Here is a 17,749-nt window from a genome sequence, read left to right as displayed (position 1 = left end):
AAGCTTGAATTTACTGGGGATTTATTAAGTGGATCAAATCGTTGATAGCCCCAAATTTCTGTCTTCAGTTTCCCATGTTCAGTCCCTGCTAGCTGCATACTGACAGTTAACTGAGCTGGCGTGATCGATAAGCAGTTTATTAAAGATGTTGTAGGTCTTTTAACACTAAAGAGAATCAAATGATCACATGGTCACTCAAAATACAGCAGCTGGAACAATAAATTCATTGAAAATGCAAATGTCTTTACAGGCAACTTAAAGCTCAATTACACAAAGTTCATCGGTCTAGCAAAGCAACAAGAGGCTGTAGCACATTCAGATTGATTGGTTACAGTCATTTAACTGGATGCTCACGTTTTGTTTTTAATCTCTGTGATAGAGATTTCATTGACAGACAGAAAATCTATGAATTGAATTGAATTGAATTCAGCATGGTCACATTTTAATAAATGTTAACAGATCAGTTCAGGTGAAAAATGAATTAGTGTCTGCCAAAGTCAAAAGAATCAACTCATCCCTTTTGAGTCTTTTTCTTCTTTTTCTGTTCCTCCAACTTTTTGTTCTTCTTGGGGACAGCCTCATCATTTCCTTCATTCTCATCTTCATCATCTACTGCTTGTTCCGGTTCCTCCGTTTTATCTCTTTCTTTCTCGTCTTTGATCTCTTCATCCCTGCCTCTCTTGGCTCTCCTCTCCTTTAATTTCCCCTCTCTTCGCTTCATGAGTTTTCTGTCTGGCAGTGGCTTGTTTCTGAGACCTCTTGATGTTCGTGCTGTTGCTCCTCTCTTTGACTTTCCTCCTTTGATTCCTTCGTCATCATCTTCCTCCTCATCCTCTTCATCGTCAAGGTCTGGCAGCCACCAGAACATGACGTCCCATAGAGTTGTCTCGGGCTGGAGGGGGGAGAACACGTGGAGCAGTTGACAAAGTATAAACTGTGGTGCATGCACAGGTGTTTATCTTAAAAGTGGATGGCAAAACAGTAAAAATGAACCAATTGCAAAGGCCTGTTTACCTCTGGCGGTTGTCCTCTGTGTCGTAATGTGCCTGGCCGTCTCACCGTCATTCTAAATTCTTCCTCCTCCTCCGCTGTCCCCTGACCACGCAGCGCTTCTGTGTTTTGAGAAGAGACCACTCAGCCACAGCAGGCATGTCATTTTGTAACAGCGGCTCTGCTTTCGCTTGCTAGTTTACTTGCCATGAAGCCTCTGAAAGCCCGAGGTGAGCACCAGGATGGTAATGGCCACAAACAGACAGCGATTGAGAGTGACGTTCTCCCATGGTGTCTCAATCCTGCTCAGGTTTTGGATGGACAGGGCTTTATGCAAGGATGCTGAAGGAGATGCAGGAAAGAGGAGGGTGAAGCTTTTCCTGTAATCCAGCAACATGATTAAACATTTAAAGCTGACAAGGGTTGAGCGGAGAGATGGGAATGACTCACTTGTTCTGGCGAAGCTGGGTTCCCTGGGTAAAGTCCTGTGTTCTGCTCTTGGTTGCTGTGGAACTGGAGCCATTTCCTATGAAGAACAGCATGTAGCTTAGAAGACGAACTACATCAGTGAACACAGTGAAAACTTGGTCATGCTGGATGTTTTCCAACAAACCTCTCTGACTCTCCTTGTGGCGTACATTTCTGAAACAGACAGATGGAGATTTGCTGAGGGGTGATATCACAAACCATAAACAACAAATTGCAGCCCAACCAACCTTGCCCTTAATCTCGAGATTAATCATCCACATTAATTTGATGCATACTCATACATTATTACTGGCGGACATATGCTTCATAATAATTTGTCATTTACACAAACACAAGTTGACCCTGCCAAACGTATATTACAGACAGACATAACAGATGCTTATCACCATGTTAGAGAATCTGTTAAGCTATATGCTAACATCAGCCCAACAAACTCACAATGGCAATGCTAACATAATGTTTATCACGTTTGCCATCGTGGTATGTTAGTGTGCTGAAATTCGCTAATTAGCACTAAATGCACCTGAGGCTAAAGGGAATTTCAATATTATTGGGCGTGTAGGTATTTTGTCATAAACGTTACAAGTGCTGGACAATTAAAGTACTAAGGAAAACAAACTTTTGACCTGATGATGGCGCTAGATGAAAAGTCACAGGCTCATCAAGCTATCAGAGCTCATCCTGAGGAGTAAATGAATGTTTGTACGAAATGTCATAGTAATTCATCCATCAGTTGTTGAGATACAACTGATGGGACTAGAAAAGGTTGTAGAAAGTTATTTCAGTCTGCACCAAAGTGCTGGCAAAAAAAATACATTCTCCCACGTAGTCTTTTTAGACTCAGCTCTGTCTCGCGAGGAGTGTTTTGTGTGTGTGGAGACACTGACGCTTATCAAACCCACCATCCATTCAGCACGGCAGAGGGGCATTATCACTGTGATGCCTTTGACCAGGAGTCGTATTTCAGCTGCTCCCTGTGCTGCTGCTCCCAAGTATTTATAGAGTTGTACAATATATGTACGACAGATGAAGGCTTTTATGTGCAGGCATTGCAGATTCTGTGTGTGTGTGTGTGTGTTTGTGTGTCACCACCTGGTCTGCGGATCTGTCGAACAGGCCTCTGTGGAGGAGGATCTGCTCTTGGTGGCCCTAACTCCTCTTCAAATGTCTCATAGCTTTCTTCCATCCCTTCTGAGAGAGAGGGAGAGAGAGAGGGAAGGAGATGGAAGCAGCTCAAAACTGAGTTTGTTTAAAAATGATTTAGCAGATTTAGACTTGTACATGCTCCACAAAGCTTTGCATATGAACCTGGCTGTACGTCAGAGGCTAGTTCAGCCTATGTATCGTTGGTATTTTTAGAAATGCTTTTCTTGCCAGCTGTTACCGTCCAAAAACAAGAGGATTCAGTGGATTACAATGTCACTGTGGTGGTTCTTGCCAGTATTCTTCACTTTGTCCTACAGAAGAAAAGTTATTTCCATTGTCTCATCAGCGTTTCACTTTGGCTGCACAAAATGATAAAAGTAAAAGGTCAACATCTCCAGTTTCTGAATAAAACCGAAGCAGTTTCCTGACCTTCACATTTACAGATGAATGCTGTGAGGCCCTTATGTCTTACATGACATTTCTACACAGACACTGAGCTAATGTCCTAGCAGTCCTATAAATAGATGAAGCAATGCCACTGGAGGGACAGATGGATACACGCTGCACATAAATGCACAAAAAGAAAAGGGCTGATGTTACCATTATACCCCTGTCGCGCATCTCCAGCAATAAAGCCAAACCTTTGACCCTGATTGAAATAAGAACCTGACCTACCTGCCTCGACATTTGGGGTCCCCTGGGCAGCGTTGTGAGAACCTTTGTCACAGTGCCTGTTGTTCCTCTGCAAAGATGGCAGCAGAGTCACGCTCTGAACTGTCTGACAGCCAAGCACAGGTGCCAGAGAATGAAAAAACAAAAAAGAATAGAGTGTCATTCAGAGGCGTTGACGGAGGCAGGGCTGACATTAACAGGGGCTGACATTAACAGGGACTCCTCTCTCAACCCTCTGAGGGTTGAGAGAGGAGGGAGGCCTAAGGTTATTGTTGTTGGAAAATCCTTTCAAAAATGTATCTTATTTTGTATAAAGAAGTTAAAGTTCATCAATCCAACAGATATTCAGCAACTAGAACGGCTATAAATAAAAAGAAAATAAATACGAAAAACCCATCCTTTATCTGAACATTATGTGGACACTTTTGTGTTTCACCAGCAGAGAGCGCCACTGTACTTGGAAGATGCATTTTCTGGCTGCTGTGAAGCCTGTAGTCTGTCAGACAAACTGGCTGTCAAGCAGATTAACAGGAGGGTTCACACATTTCCTTTCTGTGATCTAACCAACAGCCACACCCTCTATATCAAACACTTTAGACACACACGACCACGTTGATTTCATCGGATTATATTCTTAATGTTGCCTCGGTGCATCTTTCTTCTGCGATCTTGTCAAATGCATGAGGCAAGTGGATATTATGATAGCGTGTGTGTGTGTGTTTGTGTGTGTTGTGAAGCTGTCAGGCACATTCACCCTCTTTCTTTGAGATGGAGGCCGCTAACAAGAAGCAGTGTAAACAGATGTAAAGATGATTGGGTTATATCAGGGTGAGGTGGTTGCAGGCCACCTTTACGTGGGAGAGGAGAGGAAGTGTTGGTAAACAGGCTTGTGGCGATGTTGATGACTCATACCTTTGCTGGGACTCTGCCCAATTCCAGCTGAATCACACATTGCTATACCCGTCAGTAATCACTTTGAATTGGACGTAAGCTCTGTAACCTCTGCCGCGGGAAGACTAAGCAAGAGGAGGCTGGGGTCTCAGATGGTACCCGGAGCTGCATCACGTGGCGTAATGTACAAAATCAGACACAACCTGCCTCCGTCAGCGCAGTGGTGTTTATCAAAATGAAAACATGTCAGACAACTCTTCCTGGGATACTTTATTGCTAATTATCAACCGTTACCTGCTAGACTTCAGCACGCTAGCTCTGTCACCATGAGCATGTTAGCATGTTAGCCAGCTCAAAGCACAGCTGTGCCTACACACCTGTGAGTGAAAAAATACCTGCAGTTTAAATTATTTTTAAATCCCCAGATTGTTACCTTTTTATTCCATCCTAACTCTTACTGGATAAATTCATATAAACAACCCTAAAACTACTCTACAACATACAACATTTCATCTTAACTCACAACTTTCCATGCAGAATAATACATTTTAAACTCTTACTCATTTTCCAAAACTCAGTATATTAATATCTTCTCCCTGCTGTAATGCTTATGAACAACCTTAACTAACCTCAACGTGTCACTTCTTTAACTTTAGCTGATATGGTACTAAAAAAAATAGTTTTTGGGAGCAAATATAATCCAGTGGACTCCAGTGGAAAAATGGCTCGAAGTGTAGTTCTAGTGCCCAGTTAAGTGTTGTGCATATGCACCTCACAGCAACTCATATTCCAGTTTGTAGAACGCACACTAAACATTAAAGTGGTGTGTTCATTCGGTGTTATTCTTGCTTATAATGAACTCATCTCATGTCTCATTGCACACTCTCACCCCACTGACTTCTCAGTGCGTATTAGTCCCAAGGACACAGCTTAACCACTAGTTAGAGTGCATCATCTTTGTGAACAGTTCTGATTGAAAAGGGAGTTTGAATAGGCGAAATGAATTCTTCCAAATCAAGCCGTCCAACATTAGACTGAGCCTGCAGATTGACAGATGTCCTCATTAATGTCAGCAAGTAACCTCAGCTCCTTCTCTCAGCAGACGTCAAGGTAGAAAAAAGTAGAACTCTGCATACGTTTGGGCCAAAGTCTTGTGTGTTTCAAGGGCGTCACAAGCCCTGCGGACGTTTCATGGCCAATAAGGTGAGCAAACATCGCTCCCGGACATCTACGTTCCAAATTCAGGCACTAGAGAGACCTGAGCTGGGTGAAGCTTCCTGTCCCCGTTTGTCCTCACATAATGGGGACTGTGCTCAGAGGACACACTGACTGCCCAGTGCCCAGTGGGAGCTGCTCTATGCCCCCCCTCACTGAGGAGCGTCAAGCAATATTAACTGTGTAGTGTTGTCTCACAGGCTTACAGGGACTATTCAGTCATTGTAAAGGATGAGCTGACGCGTCTTGACGTGTCATAAACCTCCCCGCCTTACACCTTTCCAACGTCAGTATAAGCAAGGCTGCGTCCAACAGTTGCTTCCTGACGCACAACCAGCAGTCTTGGCCACTTCACACGACATTTGGTCGTGTTTGCAGAGGTGAGAAAATACGCATGATTCAAACTTGTCTCTCAGGCTCCCGTTTTCCATTCTTCGCACAAGTGTTTCAGTCACTTTTCATGTGTACAACCGAGTGCAACACCATGAAAGCTTTCCAGGAGAAAGCTTGCACCTTTTTATCACCGGTTGTACGATTCTTTATGGCGGGAGACTGTTTATCCGTTTGGAACAGCTATAAAGACTTTTCCCTTTAGATATGTTCAAATGACACGAAAAGCAACGACTTCACTTTTACTTTAGTGTTCTGAGACTTTTTACACCTTCACATCTGATGAAAAAACTAACAAATTCATGTCTCATGTTTTGATGTAGTAAAATGATGAAAACATAGACAAATGCACACAAACGGGCCTTGCATAGTTAACCGTAAGGCATTGAAAGGACTTGTCAGCTATGTAGCTATATAAAAACAGTATAAACACACAAGCACTGCAGTTCAGTGTTGAGCTAAAAAGTTGACAACACAATCACAACTCAGCAACAACATAGTCGCCTTTTCCGGGGCTCTCAACCATAAAACGAGGTCTTTATCAGTGGATGGAGTTTTCTCTTCTGTCATGCATATGGCTCTGCGAGCTGAGTAGCTCTATGTTAGCTTCAAATGTTAATGTTCATTCTTGGCCCTATATTAAATTCAGTAAAAACATTTCCTAATCAAATCTTCACTGCTATGAAAGCTCAAAAAGGTTAGTAAGCGGGTCCCAGTCCAGACACAGTCAGCTAGCTAATGAGACCGCTAGCTGCATGGCTAACTGAGCAAACTAGCTAATGGCAGTGACAGTTAGCAAAAGTTAGCAGTTGATCTCCTGTTGATATGCTGCATATTGCACCTTGAACTATGTTATACTTGTTTTCAGAACTTATGTAGACGTCTATCATCTTTTGCCCCTCTCGTTAGCCCAACATAAACACATAAACAATGCGCCTGAATTCAACACTGATTTGTCTGTGCATGTACGACCATGACGCTACTCTTTCTGCCAATGGTCAGTCTTTTCTAACAAGCTCCGGGAGGGTTGGGGGTTGGGGGACGGTCGTCCTTCCTTTACAGCCAAACTCTTAATCGACTCAGCACGTCTAACTCCGAATATTCACATGCAAGTGTGAAGCATGGGCTCCGTGTTCAAATGAGGAACGTAGAATAGAGATAAATTACATTGCAGTATGTTTTGCTTAATATATGTTGGTAAAAGGAAGTGCTTAGCATAAATGCTGCTTTTGCCCTGTGTGTGAGTGTTCATAGTCTCTTCACACACACTGGCAGGTGTTTTTGTTCTGGCTATGTTGCTGAGTCAGCAGTACATTTCCCCTGAGAGGCTTTATACTATATGAGTAATATAGAGGGAACCCATATGTATCTTTTTTTTCTCCTATAAAACAGGTTTTCAGCTGTTTTGCTCTATTTTTTTATCTTTTCTGGCATTTGTATTGCTTCATTAACTTTATGCCTACATTAAAATTGCTTTTTAAAAGATTATTATCATGGACAAAACAGCAGCAGCTGTCAGTGGGACTGAACTAGCAACCCTCATTTACAGCCACACATCTGCTTCCAGCACACACATCTGTCTGTGTGTGAAACATCCCTCTTCTCAGATGTGCTGACAGTGTAAAACCTGTATTTGAAGAGGAATGACACCGGATCCACAAGGATTCGGTCATACGTCTCCGAGCTGCTCGTCTTTCACTTTGAATCTTAGAGCGAAGCCTTCATGTTCTCCCAGAGCCACCGCGGGACTCAGTGTGTTTCTCTGTATCTCTTCAGGCAGCTCGCTCAGCCTTTGATCTTTCGGAAACCACAACATGTAACTGACCGGATCACGAGCCTGAGTCCTGCCGAGTTCATGGGGGAGCGCTCCGCTGCAAGTCTGGCCCCTCAGGCAGATAACTGCTCAAATGTCCAAACAATGTGATGATCTGTCCCTCATTTTCCCGTCCACGGGACGGGGGAGGCAGAGGTGTAACGTCCACAGGGATTCGTCTGAGGATGGGGCCGGAGTGAGATGCTGACCCAGAGGAATGCTGGGACAGGCTGGCAGGTGACTCTTGCTCAGGGAATCAGAGGCTCTGAGAAGAAGATTAAGGCGAAAGATTTTCATAATGTGCAGGCTTTGCCTTTCCTCCCACTGATCTTTTTCTCCAAATATCTTAAAGCCTTGTTTCGTCATTCTGGGACGAGAGATCGAGGGTAAGATGAGAGAACTAACAGGCAAAGAAGAGTAATTGGATAGAGATGCTGCGTTTCTTAAAAGGGGAAATCCAGTTGGTAGCGTTTGATCATGAATATTAAGTTCAGCTGCATCCTCTGCCTGCTACAGAGCCCACTGTCTGTTTTTATCTCTTTGATTCCAAGGTGTTATGACGCTGATATCGTTTGTTTTAACCATGCATGATCTTTCCTTCTGTGTGGTTTTTGCCTTCTCCTTCATAACTTTTCCTAAACCTTTCAAGTCTGGTCTGACATTTATTCTTTTCTGTTTGTTTCTTTGGGGAGCCATGCATGAGTGACAAGCTCTTTTTTTTTTAAACAAATGAACCTCTCCGCTTTCACAGTCCTGAGATTTGCTCGGCCTTAATGTGTACACCCCCCACCCCCTTTGCCGCCGCCCCCCTTCTTCCTCCATCTCCTCCTACTCTGTCTCTCGTTGAGTCTGTAGGCCATTTTATTGATAGGGTAATTTGCCCTGAGATTGTGAGGCAGTCTCCCGGGGGCTATGTGTATTAATTACCATCTATTCATCTGAGGCTGTTCAGCCTTTCAGCCTGCTCCAGAGCAGCGGTTCCAGACCAGCGCTTCACAGCTTCTGTCACAGCCCGACCGCTCCGGCAGAAGCATGTGTGCCCGTGGGAGACGAGTAACGTGAAACCTCATGCACTGATTTATTATTGCTGCTGCTCAGCGATGGAGAGTCGCAACACACACGTGAACTACATACTTGGATCTTTTAATTGAATAAAAGTAGTCAATGCAAATGCTTTAAAGTAGAAGTCCTGCGTTCATCGTGCAAGATGATCCATTTCAGTATTATATGCTGTGTGTGTTCATCACTTTAATGTTGCAGCTGGTAAAGATGGAGCTAATGTTTATTACTTTGTACTGCCGTGTAGAATTGGGGTTAAAAGTCTTATCTTAACATATAATAATACATAACAACTTATTTGTTGATTATATTTTGTATTAATAATCTCAATCTGAATAATGTGAAAGTAGTAGAAAATGGAAATACTACTTTACTTGCCTTAAGAAACAGTGTATGCCCACCACTGCACTAGTATGGACATGTATGCCCCCTCCATGCACATTTCTGCAGTTTCTGTGGAGCGTGCACAGGCTTATAACCAGTAACTCATTCCAGAGTCCTAAACCCATCATGTATTTGTGAAACTGCTCATCCCTTTCAGACAAAACTCTCATTTGTACACAGTGAGGGCGAGACAGGAGGATGGAGAGAGAGAGAGAGGAGAGAAAAAGAGGAGGGGGCTGATTTTTGCGTTGCAAAGACCGATAAATAATTAAGCACATACACAGGGAAGAAGAGGAGAAATGAAAAGCACACAGATCTGACTGTCTCAAGGCATCAACTTCTCTGCTTACTTTTTGTCCTCTCTCATCAGACACTCAGCGGAGGTGTACCTTTAGTTGGATGCTCAACAATATCTCTTCCAATCTCTTCTAATCTCTTCCAGAATTCAAGCTCAGTTTCAGCATGCTAAAAATAAGTTGCCTCTCATTTGCTAGCTTGCTCCTATACAATGGCTGTTCAGAGGAATGGCTGCTGCATGACAACATCCTAAACCCTGCTCCTACTCATCCACCAGCCTTCGTCTCTGCCTAATCAAGGAGCCTACATGCACTTAGATTCTCTCTGCCTGTCTGAGCCATCAGAGGCAGTGTTCAACCTGCGCATTAGGAGTATAATCCTCTAAGGCTTTTTGAGCAAGATAAGTAAGTGTCTGGAGGGCAAGTGTGACGAAATATCCCGCACAAGTGGCAGTCTGGTGACTCGCCTTAAATGTTTAACTAAAGTGGGAGTAAAAAGACTGTATTGAGTGATTGGAAGCCTGGGTCACAGTCTGTTGACGTTCAGTTTGTTAATGATCAGGTTCATGCAGTCATTTACACATGTACTATTAAGGTTAACATCACTGCCACACTACTGGGAGGGATTTATGCAGATGTTGTGTGATGTTCATTTGTGAAGCAATGCAAAAGCACTCTCAATAATGGAAAAGTTAAGAAGTTGTCAAACCATAATTAAGCAGAACAACCATTCCTGACTGTAAAGAATGCTGAACAAGCACACACACACACACACACACACACACATTCAAACAATATTTCCTTAATTCTACTCTAATCACATTCCTTTTGTCCACTTTTTGTATTGTGTCTCTATTTTATGTCTTCCCTTTGTCTCTTATTGTGAAATACTGTGACTTACTACTCATTAGAAAATTAAGACAAGCTCACATGTAACATGTGTCATGGACAGCGGGCTTCAGAGACTCGAATCCGTCCTGTAATGAATTTCTGCTCTGATTAGTATTCACATCTGCAGCTTTATATGAGATCTCAACGTTTTTCACAATCTCGCTGGCCGTTTTTTTTTTAACTCACACCACGACCATTTTCTTTTCTTCTACCGAGATATTTTACCCTCGGCGCCCCTCGACGCCTCTTTCCCTTTGCCGTGTTTGTGTGTGAGCAGCCTTTCAGCCGGCCCCTGGTTGTCAACTGATTGTAGATAATTACAGCTATTTGACTGCAGCTTTCACAGCCAGTCCTTTCTGGAGGCACTTACAGAGGGGGAACATGCCAAGCAGAGGCCCTTAACTGCCTCTGCGGATAACTACAGACACAGTGGCAGAGTGAATATGATAGAATATAAATCACATATCAGGCTGACTGGGTGCTGTCAAGTATTCACACATAAAGCTATAGATTCTGTGCAAACCTCAATATCCAAACAGCAGGAGTTTGCATTGATCTGTTATCTGAGGAGCTAAAATTGAGGAACAAATAGCATGATTTTATCATGCTGCACCTCAGTTCTGCAGCAAATTCAGAAGTAATTCTTCAAGATCCAAGCAGACGTGTTACAAAAATGTTGTTTAAAGTTTTTAATTTAACCAGAAAAATGTCTGTGCTTTGGAGGCAGTTTCAGTGGAAACTGACTTCTTGCTCGGTGTAGTTTTGCAGAGACTGGCCCATCCTCTCACATGTTATGGGACTAATCCCGGTTTGAAGGACTGTAATTGTTCTTGAGCTGTCGTACATTAGCTACATGCCTCTCAGCTCAGTGCTATATCCAGAACAGTAGGAATGAGTCAGACTCTTTATGATGACAGCTCTCTCCGTCTTTCTCTCACTGCCTGCCTAACACTTTTTTCTCTTCCCCTTCTTTCTCCTCTCTCCGCTCATTGTCTTCCGCGCCTCCTCCTCCCTCCCTGCGTCGCTGTCTCCTGCTTACATAAGCTGAACGGCGCAGTGACAGTGGAGACTTGACGACTCATCACAGCCCCTCACTCCACAGGAAGCCCCCTTCTGTCTGTCTCCTTGTTTCATGGGGAGCCATGACAGCTGCACACTTGACCGCGGGCGAAAGCGGATAATAGCAAGACAGATCAAAGCAGAAAATGATAACACACACACACACACACAGGCACTTTCTCTTTTCCATCTTTCTGTCTCCCACGTAAACTCCTTCTCTCTGACACGCGTTGACATACATGAGGTACTTTTCTTTCAAAGTGGACCCAAAAGTTCAAAGCAAAAGCTTGTTTTTTTTATTATTATTATATGCAGTGAATGATTTATTAGACTCAGAGATTGTCACAATGATGAAAGGAGATGCAGGGTTGGCAGAAGTTGGAGCAAAAGAGGGATCAGGACAAGTCTGCCGGTGCTAACAGGACCCATAACTCCTCTGCAAGTTTGAAGAAAAACTAAATGCTAAATGGATGGTTACAAACCCATCACAATTAAACAACCAGGTCCACTGATGCATTACATTACTGCAGTGCTGTAATGACACAAAAGACTCATAAGACTTCAGATGGCATTAAATACAACAGTGTTGTAGACATGTTCTCAAAAGCCTTTCACTACTAATTGACTTATTTTTCTTTTTTCTCACTACTAATTGACTAATAAGCTGACTTTTCCTGCACTCTAGCAACTCCTCAGTGCAACAGCAGACCAGTGGCAGACTCAGGCTGTCGAGGGACAGAGGCAAAAACAAAGCATCAAAGCATTAGCTGCATACAGTTCCAAACCCTGGTTAAGAAGCAAATATTTTACTATGTGATCACTATACTCCTACTACTACTATAACTAAGAACTTATAGTCCCAGGAACTACTTTTCAAGGATCAAGAAGGTTCCTTCAGTCCGCTGTTGCCTGCATTTCCAGGAAGATGAGGTGAATTAGTCCACCAACAGAAAAAGCGACAGCTATTTTTGTTTGCGACTGTACAATACCGACTGTTGTCTGTGTCTCACATGCTTTCTTCTGTAACTTCAAGTCGATGTGTCGAGGTACAATGTACAAAACTTGTTCACAGCTGCAGATCTTTAAAAATGCTGGCCGAGATAAAACGCTGCGAGAAGTCAGAAATCAGAAATGTATGTAACCCGAGCAGTGATTTAATGGGGAGTAAAATAATGTCCCTAGAACTTAATTTAGAGCCTGGCCCCTGTGGTGGAGAGGCATTCTTAAAAGGTTCCCAGTCCCCGGGGAAAGTTCCTGTGGTGGAAATGCTGTTTTTGAGGCACATAAAGGCCAACTAATTTTCTAGTCAATTTTCCATCAGGAGCCCCCCCGACACGACAAAAAGGTCCTCAGAGTGACTGTCCAGAGGAGGGTAATGGCTGCACTGTGGTACGGGATTGAACTGCATATGCAATAAGAAGATAATTTAAAGGACAGATTCAGAATGTTTTCAAATGTATCTTAATGCAGTTCTCTCATGCACGTGAACGAGTTAGAGGATTTACACTGGCAGTGACGAGATCTATTCCTAACACAACTCCAACATACAGGAAAAGACAGGGGCCAAAATCCACAATCTCAGCAAGTATGGAGAACTTTTTTCAGTGTGCATGTGAGAGTTGTTTTAAGAGAGACTCGCAAAAATCTGAACCATCCTATAAATAAAAGGCAGAATTTTCCACTGACACTGTAATATTCTTCTTTTTGAACTAACCTTATTAAAAACAATAACAATGCAAGAAATCAAAAAACTTGCTAGTGCACTACCAGCCTGTCAGATATTCAGTTGTTAAGCAACAGAGCTCACATTATGACGGGCTAACAAGAATGCCAAATAGATGCTTTTGTGTGAGCCCTGATTGGATGTTTTTTTTTTCTTCCTCGCTGCTTTATCACTGGTCTCAGTTTGTGTTTATGGGCTGTGAAATGAGGCTGCCAGACGAAAAGCAGGAGATAGAACAACTATAGAGGGAAAGATGGCAGTAAGTATACGGTTATTGAACTGAACTGTGCCCCGGTCTCCTTCAGGCTTGTGTTGTCCTGGGTGGTAGAGCGCACACACACACACACACACACACACACACACACACACACACACACAATGACAATGGGCAAGCCTTGCTTTTTGTTTATCTCACCACTGCAGGCACTCAGACAAACCCCTCTGATTTCACATGCAGGCTCACATATGTGATTATTATGCCCACTGAGTGTCTGCTGGCACCTGGCAGCACATTTCTTGCCTGTTTGTCGGGTGTGTATGCACATGGTACATGCCTGTGCATATCTGTGTGCAGTGATGAGTTTTCTCCCTAAAACACAGGAACCAGCAGTAATATTTGAACATTCAGGCAGCAACCGTGCTTTCAGGCAAATGTTCACCCCCTGTTCAGCTGAGTTTATTCTTTTGCATGTGTGAATGGTTGGACAGATGAGAAGGATTTGTTGCCGCCTCCTTTGATCCTCCCCCCAACACACGGGTTATTTGCATGATTGTGACCCTGTAATGCCATCACAGATCATCTACAAATTTTGATTATTCATGAGGCATTTTCTGCTGTGGTGTTATGCTTTGATTTGAGTGGATTTGGCATTTACAGTAATCCAGAGAGCCAAATATACAGCCAAGTTCAACACAGAACTGCAGTGAAAAATAACAATCAATTTGGGATCAATACAGGAGGGAGACGTGTGACAGGCTGCTTGTGTACTGTATGTCTAATGAAGCATCTGCTTGATTGGGCATCTGTTTCTTTGGACCTGCAGCTGGTGATAAGAAGGTGATCAATGTATCCCTCGTAATAATATTCCAAAATTGTTTCCATGGGAGTCCCACGCCAGGTACCAGTACAGAAATAACACTACCGTTTATTTTCTCAAAGCAGTTAGAGCGCACTAATTAATGCAAACCTGAGGCTCATTTATCAATGTTTTCTTTTTTGTATGCATGAAATGCCATGACGCTTGACCAAGTGCTTGTTAATTTCTTAATAAATCACAAGATAATTGGTGCCCGCTGTGAAAGTAAACAGAGCTCAGGCTTAGCACAACTTGTGCCAGAGCTATCAACCTTTCTGCAGATGTGATGCATTATAAAACAAACTGTGTGTTTTTCTGCCACTGGTTTGGCAAGGCCTGTGCTGACACGATTATTCACTGCGTATGTGCTCTCTGTAACAATGAGGCCGATATCAGCTGTGGCTTGCTGTGCTGCCCTGGCCTTGGTCTCAGGTGTTAGGTGGCCATGCCAGGCAAAAAGCAGCCCAGCCTGCATCAGCACACACACACATCATCTACCCCCGTCAGTCTCATTCTCCGCTGGGTGATAGAGCTCTCATCACTCACCCCTCTCCATCAGCCCCGGTGATTGGCTTATTATGTCCTGCACAGGGGAAGAGTGGGCCATGCATCACTGCACCCATCGTTGCTTCCACACGCATAAACACTTATGAACCCCTGTGTGAGCACGCTCACACACACACACACACACGCACAATATGACTACACAAACATACACATCAAGGAATCTGAAAGGTTAACACATTTTTGTCTCTGTCAGTTATAATAGCTTGGTGGGACATGGGCATTACTTGAATGTGAATGCACACTGGTGCACACACACGAGAGGAAGACATAGGCATCGCACAGATGATTGGACAATGAAACAAGGCTGATGCTGCATCACAAGACCCACTGGTTGACACACTATTTCCAAGACAGTTTCCTTGTCATGATTAGTCTTTAAAAATGGGTGATAATGTCCTCTGTGGCTCTGGAGGGAGCTTTGTCAACTCAGAAAATGAAGATGTCATAGTGATGTCACCAGGCTTCAGTCTGGAGAATTCAAATTAATAACAGCAAATTTTCAAAAGAAAATTTTAAAGATGTGGCCAAGATGCTGTCGAGTTGCATTAGTATTATACTGTAGGTATGCAGGATCCTTTGTTTTGGGGGCTTGGCCTGTACTAGTGACTAAAAGTCAGGACATGTTGGCCTTTTCTGCTTTGAATTTCGATCACTGTTTTATTAATCTGTCTCTCAAAATTCCCCAGACGTTGTGGATGTGCAACGCTAAATCACCCGAGAGCCCTGTCATGGTTCTGCGTAGGGCTGCAACTAGCGAATATTTTCATTCTCAATTAATCTGTCAATTATTAGTTTTTTGGTCTAAGAAATGTCACAAAATTGTTAAAAATGTCGATTAATGTTTCCCAAAGCCCAAGACGACCTCCCTAAAAAGTCTTGTTTTGTCCACAAGCCAAAAATACTCAGTTTACTGTCGTAGAAGAGTAAAGAAACCCCATTTAAGAAGCTGGAATCAGAGGATTTAAACTATTCATCAATTATCAAAATACTTGCCAATTAATTTAATAGTTGACAACTGATGGATTAACTGATTAAATGTTGCAGGACTAGTTCAGTGAATGAGAACACTTCATACATGCTCTTATGCAAGCCAAACATACCATAGCTGTATACAGTAAGGCTGCAGCAGGCTATTTAAAGTCCATAGAAACTATAGTGTTGCATTACATCACATCAGTGAGTTCATGATGCAGTCAAATGCACAGTGTACCAGCTGTTAATACCTGTCTGTGTTTATGGAAAGGTATGCCGGCTGTGAGCTCACTGGATCTTTACTTGGCTGAGGGGCCGCAGCCATCGGGGATCAGTCTTCTACTCCAAAAGCTTTATATAAAATCATTATGAAAGGGGAAACAACAATGAGGCAAGTGGCGAGGGCCTGTGCGGCGTATTGGCCAAGCTCTTCTCTGGATATATCTGCAGCGGAGCGTGGTCCTGGTGTAATAACCTGCAGTGTGCTGGAAAAATCTCTGCGTGTTTCAGGCCTGATTTCACTTCAGTCACAGAGCGAGGACAGAGAGCTGAAGACAGAGAGCTGAAGTGTGGTGGCTCCATGTTGGAGTAAAGGGCTCCAGGGATCAGCATCCCATCTTGTGTGTGTGTGTGTAAGTGTGTGTGAAAGAGAAGGAGGAAGAGCATTCATGTGGGTGTGCTGCTCTGCGTGTAAAAGAAGATGTATTTTTCAGTCTGAGGTGAACAGAGGTAACCACCAAAAGCCTCAACAGTCTCCCACCTTCCTTCTTCTCTTATCCTCTTTGCACAATCCTTTCAATTTCTGGCCTCTCCGCCATCGTGTCTCCAATGCACTCTAATTCTGCAACCAATTTCATACTGCATTTCTGCCAAAGCCTCCATTTTCCCTTCATTTCAACCCACTCACTTTGCAATCCTCCTCTTTAGCAATCTCTCTCTCCGTCTGCTGCTGCAATCCCCACCTTTCACTTTCCTCCTTTCCAGGGTCTTTTCCTCTTTCTCAGCTCCATCCCTCTGTGCCCTTCTCCCTGACCTCTTCCAACCTGGCTTTAAGTCTTCGTTCTCGAAACCCTGTGAGATGCCCCGAGTGCTTAAACGGCACGGAGCCGTGCTGCTTTTCTGAGGCCTCGGAGAGCTCGAGGGTGTGTGAGGTTCGGTATCTTAAATGTTTGTGTGCGTGAATGTGTTTCAGAGACTGTCAGGGGAGTTATAAGTAGCACCGGTGGTGATTAATGTGCCGCCTCGTCTCCCCTCATGCAGATCGGACATCCTGGGAGGACAAAGGCGGTACAAGGACAGGAAGTGGGGCAGCAGGAAAGAGGAAGTCATGTAATGTTTCTACTTGTACACATGGTTTTTCATTGCAGTTAAAGTTCCCCTTCTGTTCTTAAAGTTAATGCAGGGCAGCCGTGGAGGAGTAAAAGGTGAAAGAATCCTCGTGTGGAAAGTGTGGGTGGCAGAGGTGAATAAAGTAAACTTCTCACTTTTGCTGCAGTTTGTACGACAGTGCCCTTGAGCAAGGTTCTGAAAGGTCAGTGCCTGAGCCTGTCAGCTATAGACTGCGTATACCTTTCTGTCTCACCAAACAGCTACAGGTTTCCATCCCATTTGTCATCACAATATAATTATGACAACAATTTAATCATGCATAATCACAACCTTTAGAAGATAGAGTTGGAGAACCAACTGGCAGAAAAACGCTGGCATTGAACGCATTCTGGGGTTTTGCAAAATCATCCAATCTTGGCGTTCTTGTCTGGTGACAGTGTGATTCGTCACATTTGGTCACGTTTAAAAAAAAAAAGAAGTACAGTATTTTGTCTTGTAGTAGATTGTCAATATCTGACAACTCACACCTACAGCATTTAATCAAATGGCAAAAATGTCTTGCTTTTCACAATTCCTGGAGGAGGCAGCTAGTTTATAAAAGGACTGGTTAGAATTAGGCAAAACACATAAGGATAAGGTCAGGGGAAGATCGTGGTTACACATTCATACACAACATAAAAACAAGTGTTAACTGCCAGCCTGGAAGTCAGATGTGCTACTTTCTGCATTTCTACACGTTGGGAACTTTGCTTTTTGCATTGGCATTGAACATTTGTACTGGATGCAA

General features: G+C 43.3%; 1 protein-coding gene across 1 annotated transcript; it reads right to left on the bottom strand.

Annotated features, from left to right (window-relative positions):
- Window positions 1–4: 4 nt before the first annotated feature.
- On the bottom strand, window positions 5–3,388 carry LOC121615504 (junctional sarcoplasmic reticulum protein 1). Its single transcript, XM_041949874.1, has 7 exons — window positions 3,301–3,388; window positions 2,572–2,670; window positions 1,604–1,632; window positions 1,441–1,516; window positions 1,198–1,332; window positions 1,015–1,112; window positions 5–892 (listed from the first exon to the last, which is right to left on the bottom strand). Exons 2-7 carry the CDS (start codon window positions 2,663–2,665, stop codon window positions 512–514), a joined length of 813 nt encoding a protein of 270 aa, XP_041805808.1. The 5' UTR covers window positions 2,666–2,670; window positions 3,301–3,388; the 3' UTR covers window positions 5–511.
- Between the last annotated feature and the right edge of the window lie 14,361 nt (window positions 3,389–17,749).

This window comes from Chelmon rostratus, chromosome 12 (assembly GCF_017976325.1).
Source record: "Chelmon rostratus isolate fCheRos1 chromosome 12, fCheRos1.pri, whole genome shotgun sequence".
Lineage (NCBI taxonomy): Eukaryota > Metazoa > Chordata > Actinopteri > Chaetodontiformes > Chaetodontidae > Chelmon > Chelmon rostratus.
This window is presented reverse-complemented; position numbering and strand designations above follow the sequence as displayed.